General features: G+C 52.1%; 1 protein-coding gene across 5 annotated transcripts in view; it reads left to right on the top strand.

Annotated features, from left to right (window-relative positions):
• Window positions 1-14,466, top strand: part of eya1 (EYA transcriptional coactivator and phosphatase 1) — a 38,001-nt gene extending 23,535 nt beyond the window's left edge. For all 5 annotated transcript variants that reach the window (XM_023794741.2, XM_023794739.2, XM_023794742.2 and 2 more), the window contains 7 exons: window positions 833-922; window positions 8,798-8,856; window positions 8,962-9,122; window positions 9,245-9,359; window positions 10,075-10,196; window positions 10,771-10,871; window positions 12,347-14,466. In XM_023794741.2, the coding sequence (XP_023650509.1) occupies window positions 833-922; window positions 8,798-8,856; window positions 8,962-9,122; window positions 9,245-9,359; window positions 10,075-10,196; window positions 10,771-10,871; window positions 12,347-12,427 (729 nt within the window). In that variant the 3' untranslated portion in view covers window positions 12,428-14,466. The remainder of the gene's footprint in view (window positions 1-832; window positions 923-8,797; window positions 8,857-8,961; window positions 9,123-9,244; window positions 9,360-10,074; window positions 10,197-10,770; window positions 10,872-12,346) is intronic.
• The last annotated feature ends 1,096 nt before the right edge of the window (window positions 14,467-15,562 follow it).

The raw sequence follows: 15,562 nt of genomic DNA, 5'->3' as shown, positions 1-15,562 counted from the left end.
ATCTCACTTACCTGCCCCGATTACCCATCTCACTTACCTGCCCTTATTACCCACCTCACTTACCCGCACTGCTTACCCAACTCACTTACCTGCCCCTATTACCCACCTCACTTACCCGCCCTGCTTACCCAACTCACTTACCTGCCCCGCTTACCCGCCCTGCTTACCCAACTCACTTACCTGCCCCGCTTACCCGCCCTGCTTACCCAACTCACTTACCTGCCCCGCTTACCCGCTCTGCTTACCCGCCTCACTTACCTGCCTCACTTACCCACCCTGCTTACCCGATCCGCTTACCAGCCCCGCTTACCTGCCTCACTTACCCACCCCGCTTACCCAACTCACTTACCTGCCCCGATTACCTCCCTCACTTACCTGCCTCACTTACCTGCCCTGATTACCCACCTCACTTACCTGCCCCGATTACCTGCCTCACTTACCTGCCCGCTTACCTGCCTCACTTACCCGCCCCGCTTACCCACCTCACTTACCTGCCTCACTTACCTGCCCCGATTACCTGCCTCACTTACCTGCCCCGCTTACCTGCCCCACTTACCCGCCTCACTTACCCACCCTGCTTACCCACCTCACTTACCTGCCTCACTTACCTGCCCTGATTACCCGCCTCACTTACCCGCCCCGCTTACCCACCTCACTTACCTGCCTCACTTACCCGCCCCGATTACCCAATCCGCTTACCCACCTTGCTGACCTGTTTTGCTTACCTCCCTTGCTTACCCACCCTGCGTATCCGATCCACTTACCCTCCCTGTGTTGCTTTCCCGTTCCTCTGGTTCTGATGGTCCATTCTCTCACTTTCCCTGTCTTCCAGGACCCGCCCACAGCTGTGTCATTAGGACTAAGAATGGAGGAGATGATTTTCAACTTGGCCGACACACATTTGTTCTTTAACGACCTGGAGGTGAGTAACCTGTCCTGTCACGGCCGTGCGCTCACCGCATGCCCCCCTCCCTCATGTCATGCTTAAACATGCCTGCAGCACTGTGCCCCACGTGTGTTCCTGTCTGATGCCAGTTCGCATGTTCGGTGAGAGATATTAGCACGAATGTGATGGCGGGGAGCCTGTCTCCCGCCCACAGTATGCTGAAATATCGTCTCCCTTCTCAGGCGACACCATGAATTTTGATTGTAGTGTCTGTCTCTCAGGCCAGAGGGCATCCTACCTCTCTGCACTGAATCCCTAATGCCCCCCCCTCTGCCCCCACCCCCCTGGGCACTGCAGCGAGCGGCCTTCTATTTCCCCAGATCCCACCCCTGGTCCGAACCATGAGTACATGGATGACCCAACCCTGAGGAAGTGTCCTGTCTGGTTCTGACGTGTGAACAGGGCTGGCAAGTCTGTCAGGGGTGATTAACCTCGGCCCTGTTTAGCAGCACCTTGGGCGGGCCGGCTCCCATAGCGGCCTGGCTGATCAAAGTTAATTGGCTGCAATTGAGTGATAAATATTCCCGCATGTTCCTCCCCCCCGGTGTGTGAGATGGACTGAGCTGCACCTTCTTTAATCGACGTGCCCCTGTCATTTTTTTAAATGGCAGCTTTCGACGGAGCTTAAATGTGGTTTCGCTCAACATCTGTCCCGTGTTTTGATTTCTTTTCATCTGTGATGAAACCATTCGCAGATGAGCTGGCAGTTCAGCGCGCAGCTCGAATTATTAAAATGTGCCATGCATATTTCTACATCTGCTCTGTCTCAATAACGGAATTATTACGTTTCATTCCGACACTTAAAAGCCAGGAATGTTCCAGTAAAACTGGAATGGCACGGACACTAGACCAACTATCTGCAGTTATTCTACTCATACATTTTCCAGTTACACCCCAAAGAGGGCATGTCCTCTCTACTTGCAAGTGTCTTTGATGCAGTAAAATGCAATAAAATGGGGGCTTTTTTGGCCTTTTCAGCCTCCGTACCATAAACACCAGAAGAGCCGTCCATCCTGGCCTATTTCCTCTATGTAGAATTAAAGAAGTAAATACAACAGAAACATAGAGCAAAACCCCAGAAACTTTACAGCTAAGCTCACATATATTACAGGAGCCTGGGACACACACAGGGGACAGATTCTGAAACGGAATAATTCCCCGTGTCTCTCGCCCATGCCTCGTGTCCTGTGATAGGTTGGCATCCTGTCCATGGTGTCCCCTGCCTCGTGTCCTGTGATAGGTTGGCATCCTGTCCATGGTGTCCCCTGCCTCGTGCCCTGTGATAGGCTGGCATCCTGTCCAGGGTGTCCCCTGCCTCGTGCCCTGTGATAGGCTGGCATCCTGTCCATGGTGTCCCCTGCCTCGTGCCCTGTGATAGGCTGGCATCCTGTCCATGGTGTCCCCTGCCTCGTGCCCTGTGATAGGCTGGCATCCTGTCCATGGTGTCCCCTGCCTCGTGCCCTGTGATAGGCTGGCATCCTGTCCATGGTGTCCCCTGCCTCGTGCCCTGTGATAGGCTGGCATCCTGTCCATGGTGTCCCCTGCCTCGTGCCCTGTGATAGGCTGGCATCCTGTCCATGGTGTCCCCTGCCTCGTGCCCTGTGATAGGCTGGCATCCTGTCCATGGTGTCCCCTGCCTCGTGCCCTGTGATAGGCTGGCATCCTGTCCATGGTGTCCCCTGCCTCGAGCCCTGTGATGGACTGGTTAGGTGCAGAGCTGTATGTGTTTTATTACAGTAACACCATGTTTGTGGCGGAGACTTTTCAGAATCATCCTCACTGTGCTTGTCAGCCCCCTGTTACCCGCTGCTTGACACCCCCTAGGGTTGATCACTGCGGGGCGCTGTCTCTGATTCCGCGTCTGTGATGTTTGTGGTTTCCGTTTTGTCAGCTTGCTGGGTTAGAACCAGGATGTAGAAACAGGGGGTGAGGGAGGGGTTGCTTCAGGCCAGAAGACAAGCTTGTGCGTGGTGTGGGAATGCACCCATCCCCCTCACCCCCCACCAGCAAGCATGTCCTCACAGCAGAGAGTCCTACGATTAGGACGGGAGCGGTTTGGATTAGAGTAACACATACCTGCAGGTAACCTTGTGACACCCAAACAGAAGAGTGAATTCTCGCTCACTCTCTCTCGCTCCATCTTCCGCTCCATCTTCTGCTCGGGGGTGATCACTACCGGCAACAGAAACCCAGCTTGACACTTTCACAGACTGCACAGCGATTTGTCAAAATCCAGATGTTCCATCACATGTGTATGTGTTCAGTACGCCGTGTGCTCAGTACTCCCTGTGCTCAGTATGCTACACACTGAGTATGGTGCAGGCTGTGGCAAACATCAGTCACCCATCTGTTCAGCTCTACCTGCCGAAGTTTGAACTTGTTTACTAATTGGGTACATCTGAAGGTTTGAGGCAAGCAGATATCCAGGCTGGGAGTAGGGTTAGGGCACCAGAGTGACGTGTAGGTCTGGGTGGAGGGTTCGAGTCCCGGAGCAACATGGGGGTCTGGGAGGAGGGTTCAGGTCCCAGAGCAGCATGGGGGTCTGGGAGGAGGGTTCATGTCCCAGAGCGGTGTGGGCGTCTGGGAGGAGGGTTTGAGTCCCAGACAGCATGGGGGTCTGGGAGGAGGGTTCAGGTTCTGGAGCTGTGTGGGGGTCTGGGAAGAGGGTTCAGGTCCCAGAGCAGCATGGGGGTCTGGGCAGGTTAGAGTAATGCAGTGCCAGTACCCAGGCCAACCCCTGCCTGCTGCAAAGCACTGACACGAAAGCTGCCGATCACCAACACTGCCTAAGGGGTGGGCGGGGCCCAGGCATACAGGTGCGAGCACCCCACCCCCACCCCCACCCCCCCAGAGTACAGAAGAGGAGCCATGGGCTTGTGGCAGGGCGTACCGTCACAAGCTCACCGCTGACAAACGAGCTTATTTAAAATCACATTAGCTGTCGTGCGCTAATCCGCAGAACTGCACCACCTGCTCATCAGCCGCGGATGGGACCTGCACCGAAAGCGTCTAGACAGACACAAAAACCGCCAGTCCTGTTTGGCACGCGTAGCGCTGACCTGGAAGACTCAAAAATCTGAGGTGTTTAATAAGTCCCTGATATTCGGTTTCCTCATAATGTACAAAAGGACGAGTTCAGGCAGAGCAGGGACAGAGGATTACTGTGCTTCCTTGGCGCCTGACCGGCGAGCGTCAGTCATGGCACATAGAGGTGGGTGCGGGGGGGGCGGCCCGCTGACAGGTAGGGGAATCGATTAGGGAGCCCGTTTTAACATGCAATATTCATATTGTGTAGAGGGGCCCGGAAAAACGTTTTGCTTTGAATCACCCTCAGCCTTCTAGAACTTTCTGGCATCTCCCCATGTCTGTATCCAGTTTCTGTCATTTTTTTTTGTTGTTGTCACTCCGTTGTTCTGACAACAAAAAAAGAATAATTTACATTCACACGTCCACATGTGATTCAGTGCAGACCTTTCATTTGAAGTCAGCAACAGATTTACATTCTTGTAGCGGCCATGGTGACAAGCGGACAGCTTGAAATCCGTCAGTTATGTGCATCTAAGGGGAGATTTAAGGTCCCGGCTGTCGGCAATGTCCAGCACGTGTCACGGCGGATGTTTGTTATCACGGCGCTGTTCTCTTTGGTTCCTGCCGTGGCTGTCAGCACGCGGACATCTCCGGTTGATAAAACTCGAGGCTGCCCTGAGAGGCCCTCTTGTAGGAAGCGTTTAAGCCGACTTCCCCTTTTTTTTCCCTGGGAATTTGGGAAAAGAGCCGTCTGAGGATCCCGACCGGGCTTCCGGAAGGCTCTGAGCCACTTTGACTCCGCCGCTGCTCAGCACGGCTCTGAAGACCCAGCTTTGTTCCCCGCAACCTGTGTCTGACCCGCAGGTAATCTGCACCCTTTTCTTCTGCACAGAGGTAATTGGGGTGGGAGAGCAGCCGGGGTGGGGGGGGGATGGGGGTCACTAACTGCTAGGGGAACCTGGTGGAGGGAGGATAGCAGCTCCTGCCAAATGGGGAGCAGTGAACAGTGGATCCAGCTTTGTCACATGGGCCGGCATGGTGACACCCGCTGTCGCTCTGGCCGAGGAGATGAGCCTGCAGAGCGACACTGTAATGCCCCCTGTTGGGGAGGAGGCTTTATGCTCTTAAATATTGTGACGCTCGGCAGCAGCTCCAGGCCAAACATAAACTTTCCCAACAGGAAGAATCAGCACCCCCCCCCCCCACCTCACCCCACAAGTGAGCAGGCGAGCAAGCGAGCTGATTGCTCTGTGACAGATGTGTGCCGAACAAAGGGGGCACTGATAACTTCCTACCAAGCCCAGGGTTTTCAACACTACCCCCCTCCCCCCCCCCCCCCCCCAGAGAGGGAAAGAAGAGAGATGGGGGAAGCTTATTCCAATATTTAAAGAAAAAAAGGCAGGATGGCGGATCCCACTCACTGTGGTTACACTGACACCCACTGGGGCAGGTCTGCCTAATCACCCTGGGTGCCCCTGGGTTATGAGGGATGACCCCAACGTGGTCATGGCTGCCAATACACCCTCCCCAGCTGCGATCCATAATTGGAGGGGGGTCTCACATTCCTCCCACTCGCCTATTCTGTGTCCCTCAAACTTTAATGAGCGCTGCGTTAGCAAAAGGTTTTACAGAGACAGTGGATGGTGATCGCGTCTACCTTATTTTCAGGGGGTGGCAGAATGTGGGGGGGAGGGGGGTCTTCATGCTCGGCTGGGTCAACAGCTGAACACACACTGAGCAGGCACTGAACAGACATGTTTGTGGCCCAGACTGAGCCCCTCCCCAAAGAGCGGCCGAGGAGCTCGACCCAGTCCGGCGAATGAGGGACACAGTGCAGAATGAGGGTCGGCGAGATGCTGTGAGCTTACACAGAGAGCAGAGTCCCTGAGAATGAGGGACGTGATGCAGGATGAGGGTCGGCGAGATGCCGTGAGCTTACACAGAGAGCAGAGTCCCTGAGAATGAGGGACACAGTGCAGGATGAGGGTCGGCGAGATGCTGTGAGCTTACACAGAGAGCAGAGTCCCTGAGAATGAGGGACGTGATGCAGGATGAGGGTCGGCGAGATGCCGTGAGCTTACACAGAGAGCAGAGTCCCTGAGAATGAGGGACGTGATGCAGGACGAGGGATGGCAAGATGCCGTGAGCTTACACAGAGAGCAGAGTCCCTGAGAATGAGGGACACAGTGCAGGATGAGGGTCGGCGAGATGCTGTGAGCTTACACAGAGAGCAGAGTCCCTGAGAATGAGGGACGTGATGCAGGACGAGGGTCGGCGAGATGCCGTGAGCTTACACAGACAGCAGAGTCCCTGAGAATGAGGGACGTGATGCAGGACGAGGGTCGGCGAGATGCCGTGAGCTTACACAGAGAGCAGAGTCCCTGAGAATGAGGGACGTGATGCAGGACGAGGGTCGGCGAGATGCCGTGAGCTTACACAGAGAGCAGAGTCCCTGAGAATGAGGGACGTGATGCAGGACGAGGGTCGGCGAGATGCCGTGAGCTTACACAGAGAGCAGAGTCCCTGAGAATGAGGGACGTGATGCAGGACGAGGGTCGGCGAGATGCCGTGAGCTTACACAGAGAGCAGAGTCCCTGAGAATGAGGGACGTGATGCAGGACGAGGGTCGGCGAGATGCCGTGAGCTTACACAGAGAGCAGAGTCCCTGAGAATGAGGGACGTGATGCAGGACGAGGGTCGGCGAGATGCTGTGAGCTTACACAGAGAGCAGAGTCCCTGAGAATGAGGGACACAGTGCAGGATGAGGGTCGGTGAGATGCTGTGAGCTTACACAGAGAGCAGAGTCCCTGAGAATGAGGGACGTGATGCAGGACGAGGGTCGGCGAGATGCTGTGAGCTTACACAGAGAGCAGAGTCCCTGAGAATGAGGGACGTGATGCAGGACGAGGGTCGGCGAGATGCTGTGAGCTTACACAGAGAGCAGAGTCCCTGCATCCCCAAGAAAGCAACGCCCCCCCCCCCCCCCACCCCGGGCCGCAGAGTGAGCCCATTAAGTTCATTACCGGTCAATTAGCAGATAATTGGTCCATTTACAACTAAATGGGACCTGAAAGGAGCTCTGTGCCTGTGTAAAATGTGTGATTTCAGGTTCGGCCTAAACATACAAGCACGCCCCTGTGATCGCAGGGATTAGCGCTCTTTGTTAAACTTCACAGGAGAATTCCCCTCTAAGCTTCTCTGATGCTCAGACTGAATGGGGTTAAACAAAGAGTGTTGTTGGGGGTGGGGTTTGACTCCGGGTAGGGAATCATTAGCAGATCTGTACCTAATGATTTTGGGCTGTCCTGGTCAGCACTGCTTAAGACAAAGGTTGTGGGAACACTGGTAATGGTCTACACACACTTGAGGAGATTCTACTCTGAGTCTGAAATCTGCTTTTCTTGTGTCTAGTCTGTAGCTAGCCACACTGACACACACACACACACACACACAACCCTGCACCCCCCCCCCCACACACACACACACCCTCCACACCCCCAACCCCTTTCCAGCCTTATCTGAAGCTGTTGACCCCAGGAGAGGAGAAGAAGGTTGACAGGTCAAAGTGTTTTCCTCTTCGGATCTGGAGGCTCGCTGGGAGAGGCTTGGCGAGAGAATGGCTGCATTAGAGCAGAGGTTGGGGGGTCAAGATTTTAATTCTGTTAAAGAACAGCTGGTTTGAGTTTCTCCCCACGTCTCTCTGCCCTGCCTTCCCCACAAATCCAGGGAGATGAAAAATTTGTTCAGAGGGGAACCAGTAAAATAAAGCCGGGATACGGTCTGCCGGCCTGTCTCTCCCCCGGTCGTGGCATAAGGCAGGAATGCGGCTACGTCAGTGCGGGCCACTTCAGGCCCGGCTGGAGCAGGGCCTCCGTTCCGTGTTTTGATGTGTTAACAGCCGGCCGTAACTCCATTAGAGGCCTTGTCTGAAACCGTGTGAAGGGAACCTTCCAGAAAGGCGGCACTGCTCTCTGTGGCATCCCTAAACAATAGGCTTCGCAGAGCAGATGGAACGGAACCGAGATAACCGTTGTTTAATGGTCCAGAACCCCGCGACAGTGCTGACTGGGGCAGGACAGGGCAGCAAACTTTCACATTCTTGTGAAGTCACCAGCAGTGGGTTTGCGTCGCTGAACTGCCCCCCCCCTCCCGTGAAATTTGTTGATTTGAATGCTAAAGGGTAGGCTCCCACAAATGTTGTACTTCTGAGAGCCGGGGGGCGGGGGGGGGGGGCTCCTATAAATGGTAAACTAATAACAGATTTTCAGTCTGCTTCCCCTAGAAAGGGGGCCCGCGGCAGTGCCGGTGTGTGGCTCAGCGGCAATCAGAGGTCATAATTTCATTGGCGGGTAGCATCAGGTTCAATTTCTCTAGTGCGTTACATTTAGCAGAAAGTCTGGTTTGTGTTACGGTATACAGGGGCCGCACGGGCCCCCGCCACACCATCGCTGCGCTCTCCAGAAGAGGGCCCCGCACACCCCGGCACGTGTGTCCCTGCCACTCACAGACGCAGACACAGACTTCGGCCTGCCCATCATTACGGCTCGCTGGTAATATGTCAATTGATTTCTTGTTTTCGAGCTCATCATCTCAACAGAGCCATCTAGTGGCAGGAGGCAGGCAGGCAGCCAAGCCAGAGGAGACCATGTGTGTTTGCTGGTTTGCTGGAGTGGGTGTGAGGGGCAGGCAGCCCGAACAGAAGCACCAATCTCAAGAGACTGGATGCCGCTTTTAGATCACAGCAAACCTCTTCGTTAGAGCAGTGACCCTGTGGTGTTTGCGTGGTGGATGCATCTCACTCTGGTCACATTTATCTGCCTGCAGGAGTGTGACCAGGTCCACATCGATGACGTGTCGTCCGACGACAACGGCCAGGACCTCAGGTACGGTCATTTCCACACAGTTGCCCCACCACCCCCTTCCTGCAGCGCCCCCCCACCCCCCCCCCCCCCGCTGACCGTGTACCCTTACATCTCGTCTCTCTCTAGCACGTACAACTTCAGCACGGACGGCTTCCACGCCGCGGCCACCAGTGCCAACCTGTGCCTGGCCACCGGTGTGCGCGGCGGTGTCGACTGGATGCGGAAGCTCGCCTTCCGCTACCGGCGGGTAAAAGAGATCTACGGCACCTATAAGAACAATGTTGGAGGTGAGGCCCGCGGCTGGGTGGGGGCAGGGTTTGGGGGCCAGGTGGGCGGGGTGGGGCGCAAACCTTAAAGCGTCGGAGTGTTGTTCCAACACAAATAGCATCTCCCTCTCTCCCCGACGAAGGTCTCCTCGGTCCGGCCAAACGGGAAGCCTGGTTACAGCTGAGAGCGGAAATCGAGGCCCTGACCGATTCCTGGTTAACTCTGGCCCTCAAAGCCCTGACGCTGATCCACTCCAGGTAGGGTACTGCCCCAAATGCATGCATGCAATGGTGTTTACCTATGAGGTGAACATGTGACCGGTTCATACTTCTCTGCACGCATACTAGCGGACGTGTCCGCTCAAACATGTATGATGCATTTGACGTCACTGTGCTCCTCCACGGACAAACGCCTGCTGCACTTCAGATTTGTCTCTGCGCAGCTCTGGACACACTGCGCATGATCGATTCCCTAGCGTCCACTTTGAATACCTCCATGGATGCTTTTCACAAGCGTTGGGGTAGTTTGCAAACCCTTCAGACTATTTACAAGGTAATAAAACTGTTACATACATGTAAATGTGCAGACTCGTCTCGAATTGAAAATCTCACGCCAGCCAGTTGGCCAAAGTTGGCATCCCTGTGAGCCGGCTCTCTGAATTTGTAAAACATCGATAAACAAACACAAACCTCAATGCTGTGGTATGTGTGCAGGGAATCTCAGAATAATAATTTATATTAGTATCATTATTAAATAAAATGTAAATACCACACATTTGACTGAAGAACCATGAACGTTTCCGTGTACGCAAACACAGAGTGGCTACGCGAGTGTTGTGCTGGTGCAGAGAAATATGAACCAGCATTCAGAGACGCAGTCTGGGTCATGTCGTCTAGGTCAGCCTGCTGCCGGACCCCACCCTCGGACCCCACCCTCTCATACCCACCTTTTCTCCACACTTTTTCTTTCCAGGTCAAACTGTGTGAATATTTTGGTGACCACAACGCAGCTCATCCCTGCCCTGGCCAAGGTCTTACTCTACGGACTGGGGATCGTGTTTCCCATCGAAAATATTTATAGTGCAACGAAAATCGGTAAATATTCTGTGAGCTGCAGAGCAAACGTGTGACACGTGATTCTGTCGGGCCGCAGCGGGCAGACAGAGAGGCCTGACACCCACTCGGCTCTGAGGAGGGGGGCCAGTCACGCTGGGGTTATTTTGTTGAAGGGCAGCTTGCCCTTGGCCCCCCTCATCCAGGCTTGCATATGAAACCATTTCTGCAAATTTATGTCATTCCACAAGGGCGATTTTCCCCCTCCGCCTTAAACGTTAAATAAACATCAACATTCACTTTTGTGCTGTTTTCAACTGGATTTCGTCTACTAGGGAGATCTATTAGCCCCCCCAGCCTCCAGCCCCCGCATTAGCATGTGAGCCTGATTTAGCTTGTTAAAGTCCATTTGTCCCACTTTCTTCGGATGGGGGGGGGGGGGCACTTAATGCCTTTCAGGCCCATTTTTTGATCCAGACGCTGATCTCATAAAATCACCAGGCCGATGGTGAAGGTTTACAGTGTGTAAGGCATCGTGATACGTGTCGTAGCGGAGTGCACAGCTACACAGCGCTGCTATTGGAGCAGGCTGATCTCCGTCTCCCTCTGTCTGCAGGCAAAGAGAGCTGTTTCGAGAGGGTCATCCAGCGCTTCGGAAGGAAAGTTGTTTACATTGTCGTGGGAGACGGAGTGGAAGAGGAACAGGGCTCCAAAAAGGTAAGCCCCCCCACCCCCCGCCCACAGCAGCATGGCCCCCCTGATCTACTGTGGGGCACTGCTCAGGGATCTCAGAGGGCTCAGATTGACAGAAGGGTTAACGATATACACTTCGTGCTGGAGTATCGCTCGGTCGGTCCATTCAGCCACAATAAACAAGGCCTGCCCTTTAAGAGAGCGTGCCTTTAAGAGACAGGCAGCTTGGCAGACGGAATGGCGATATTCCGAGCTCCTGAGCATAGGGCCTTGGCCGGCATGGGGCTTTGGCGTGCAGCAGGCTGTGTGTGGAGGTGCTGTCCCGTCACATCACACATACCTGTCAAACCTGCTGGCTGCTGCCACGAGTTCATGATTCTGTCTGGTATTCAGCTGTTTCTTTCTTTTTTTTTTTGCTAAGCTTTTAATGCAAATCAAATTCACCCACGATAAGCTGCAAGCTCAAGACAGTCTGTATCTTTAGAGAGCTACACACTACTGCTGCAGGCTGGATTGGCAGTGTGAAGCAGTGTCCTCGCTCACAGGAGCAGTCATTGGACAGCTGCCATGACTGACATCTCTGCTGTCGAATCACTGCATCTTTCTGCTGTGTCTGCTGGCCGTCTACCTGCAGATGTCCAGACAAGACCATCAGAAGTAAAAGTGATCCGTCACAGTCTAACGCAGGGAGGGTTGGGGGGTGAGTGGTGGTTTGATGCTGTGAGAAACTCTAGACACCCCCCCCCACCCCACAAAACAGCAAACACTGGTGGGGGGATGGCGGGGGGGTTCCAGAAAGCAAGGCCAGTTATTAAATCTGTGAATGGGGGACGAGATAACATCTCAAGCTTTTAAAAGTCAAAAGCAAAGGCAGTTTCACAAAGAAGAGGACGGGAGCCTTTCGGGGTCAATGGCGGCTCGACGAGGCAGGAAGCGGCTCCCTTTGATGGGCTGTGTCCCAGCGTGAGGGGGCCTCTTCACCGTCCACACATTCCCACGCGTCGCTAACGCCGTATCCAGCCCCCGAGGTGTGCCCATTCCAACCGAACAGAAGCCGGTGCAGTCTCCACGAGGAGGAACCCAATTCCACACTGGCGTCTCTTCTTGTTACTTCTGATGTTAACGAAAGTGGATTTTATCCCAAAAAGCTAGACATGCATTTTCGAGGACTGTTGTCCCCGAAATCTGGCTGGGATTTCATGGACCATTTTGTATAAATGATGTAGTATAAATGATGACCTGACACACACTCCTCTGAAGTCCCTTATGTTGAGAAAGGCACTATATAAAAAAAATCAATTGAATTGAATTGAGTCTGGGTTTGTTACACATTGGGGTGTGTAAGAGTTTCCGTGTCAAGCCATTATTTTTGGTGCCGGACTGGTTCCTCGCTCCCAGCGATCATGGGGACGGGGTCCTTTGTGGCCCCTTCCTGGCATTTTGGGGCCCCTCGTGTTTCCCGCCACTGACGCTGCTGCTTTCTCCCTCTCTGCCCCCAGCACAACATGCCTTTCTGGAGGATCTCCAGCCACTCTGACCTTATGGCTCTCCACCATGCTCTGGAGCTGGACTACTTGTAGCGCCTGCGGCAGACAGCCCAGAAACCTCAGGGCCCCCGCCCTGCCCCGGACCCCCACACCTCCCCGCCCTGCCCCGGACCCCCACACTTCCCCGCCCAGCCCGTGCCCGCCGCCCCGCCCCCGCTGTGCTGCCTCGGCTCATCTTAACCCCTGACCTTTCCCTAAACGGAGGACGGTGAATTATGGGCACGCAGCTGCTGGCCCCAGTTACTGTGAAAGGGCTCCTTGGAAAAGCCATCAGGATGTTTTATGGCCTCGCCTGAGCTGGCTGGGCCGGGCCGAGCCGGGCCGGGGGTTCGCACCTGTGACCAGACGGGCTACTGGCCCCGCCTGGCCCCGCAACACTCCAACCCCCCCCCCCCCCTACGGCACAGAGACACGGGGCCCGCCGGCCTGCTCGTGGCAAGAGCCCTCCCGGGCACCCCCGCCCTGGGCACCCATGCAAATTTTAGAGCTGAGGGCATGTGAACGACAGCGCCCCCTAAAGGTACTTCGTCGAGAGACTCGTGCCTTTTCACAGTGCAAAGTACTTTTGATCCTATCAAGAAGAAATTCTTTATGGAAAATGGTTTTCTAATAATTTAAGATTTAAAAAAAAAACTTTATTTACATTGCTGAGACAATCGTGTACAGATGAGATCCTTTTGTGTGTCTAAATTTGTAATCACTGGATTACCCTAACCCTCTTCATTTGTTAGGTCTGTGCTATTGAACGATGCCGATGTGTTTGAAGGCCTCGCACCCAGCCTGTGCTATGCCTTAAAGTGTTGATGTGCTTCACATTTTCCTCCATGGTATAAATATGTAGATACAGGATTTGTGATAACTTGGTTTGTCAAGACCAAAAGAGCATGGATGTCAAGTGTCAATCATGACTTTGTTTCTGTTCGGGTCTGTCTTTCTCCCACAACTCTCTCTCTCTCTCTGTCTATCTATACCTTTTTTACGGCCTTGAGGTTCTGCTAAAATGCAAACCCGTCAGAGCAATTTGCTTTAACGTGACGTGTGTTTTTGAGTTTGGACTTCGCTGAGGGTGTCCTCTGCCCTGTGCTGGGTCTTCGGTGAAGAGTCAGCAGAACTGAACACCAAAGTAAAGGATGGAAGTTGCCACATCCATACATGGTGGGATCATATAAACTGAAAACGAGTATGATCTCACAAATCTCATATACAAATGTAGGTGTCATCCTTTCACCACCATTGTAACCAGTGTAACTAGTATTTGAACTAAGACTAAACCTCATCCTCTTTAGGAAAAAGTCACTTTTTTTTAACAAGCGCTACCACAGAGTCTTGTTCACCAATTGTTTTTTATGAAGTAGTCTTTTTAAGAAGTCATGTTAATTTTGATTTTTAAATCGTAGTCCTTGTCCATTTTGATCGCAGTAGTTTAAATTCGTACAGTCCTATAGTTAACCTTCCCTAACTACCCGATCTGGATTAACCGTGTATTCGGACCTCGAGGTCGAGAACACGAACACACACACACGAGCACGTACATACACGAACACACACATGCACATACATACACGGTCAACCAAACATACACGCACGTACATACACGATCACACACGCACGCACGTACATGCACGATCACATACGCACGCACGTACATACACGATCACACATACACACGCACGTAGATACACGATCACGTACACACACGAACGCGCACTCGCACCCGTGTGCTCTACAATGTGAATTTCCCCTAAGAGGCGTTTGCTTGGCGTCTCCCTCGTCACACACAAACACCCGGCAAACTGCACCGGACTTTCTGGTTTCTCTCCTCTGAAAGCAACTGCTCCCCGGCGTGGGGGCGTCATATTGCTGCTAGATCAAGGTCACCATAGGCAATGAAACGTTTTTTTAGATATTTACGGCGAGCTTTTTATGTTGCAATCATAATGCAAACTGGAAAATTTACATTACTGGGGCCTCATTGTTAAACAAAAAGTTTGTTGTGTCTGCAAAAAGATGTGTACAGATTTTTGACTTTATTGTTTTGTGTTTAAATTAATAAAATTGATTTGTGAACTGTACGAGGTGGGTTGTACGTTTAAATATTGGTATTTATAAAGATATAAACAGCTACTCGTGGAAGATAGCTTTTCCATTTCAGTGCACGATAAATAAAAATATATATATTTATGTATGTTAAATGACTTCTCTTTATACTATAGTAAGTGGATTTGCTACGATTTTTATATTTTTTCTTTTAAAAAAAAAAACGTCATAATTTTTAAGTATCGTCAGAACACATGGCATGACCATTCACTGACACGCTGTTCCCGTGCCTTGCTGTCATAACTCGACTTCAATGGTTTTTCTTAATTAGTATTTCTAACACCATGTAACTCTTCCTAGATGTCCGTTTGCTCACCTTCATTTATCCAGCATCTGCACCTTTTAGCTGTTTATAAAGCCGGACCTCCCGCAGAAACCCGCTTACGGAGTGAACCCAGGTGTATACAAAGCAGGGTTTGTTCACCGAACACCTTCGTAAAACAAGGTGAAATAATATATTTGTTAAAATAAGCAGTTAGCCTACGGTCATGCCCGGGTTTACGGACTCAGACGCAGCATGGAGGGACACGTTCGTCCTCCCTGAAAATAAAAATACACACACACACATACACACACACACACAAAATAACACAGATGGATGGTGTGTGTGTGTATGTAAATAATATATATTATATGTGTTTGTCTGCATATATAATCCATCGGTATTATTTATTTTGTGTGTGTATTTGTGTGTGTGTCTGTGTAAGGGATAGTATTATATATATATATATATATATATATATATATATATATATATATATATATATATATATATATATATATATATATATATATATATATCAGCAGGTCCGTACGTTGATTTTGAGGATACATCCCCGTCGATAATACAATGGCACCTTTCAATACACTTCCTCAGTTCACGGGCTCTTGTTTAGTTTTAATTACAGCAGCAACGGGAGCCCCTTTTTAATGAAACGGTGTTTGCGTTTAAAGTGCTCCCTGAGGATTTAGTCCCAAATACACCGCGATGTCTGATGCGGGTTGGGGGCACCCATACAAATTTTTCTGTCAAAACTCTGGGACAGAAAGCGATTTATGGACAATTCTTTT

Source organism: Paramormyrops kingsleyae, chromosome 15 (assembly GCF_048594095.1).
Source record: "Paramormyrops kingsleyae isolate MSU_618 chromosome 15, PKINGS_0.4, whole genome shotgun sequence".
Taxonomy (NCBI): domain Eukaryota; kingdom Metazoa; phylum Chordata; class Actinopteri; order Osteoglossiformes; family Mormyridae; genus Paramormyrops; species Paramormyrops kingsleyae.
The sequence above is the reverse complement of the archived record's forward strand: the minus strand, read 5'-3'. Positions and strand labels throughout refer to the sequence as shown.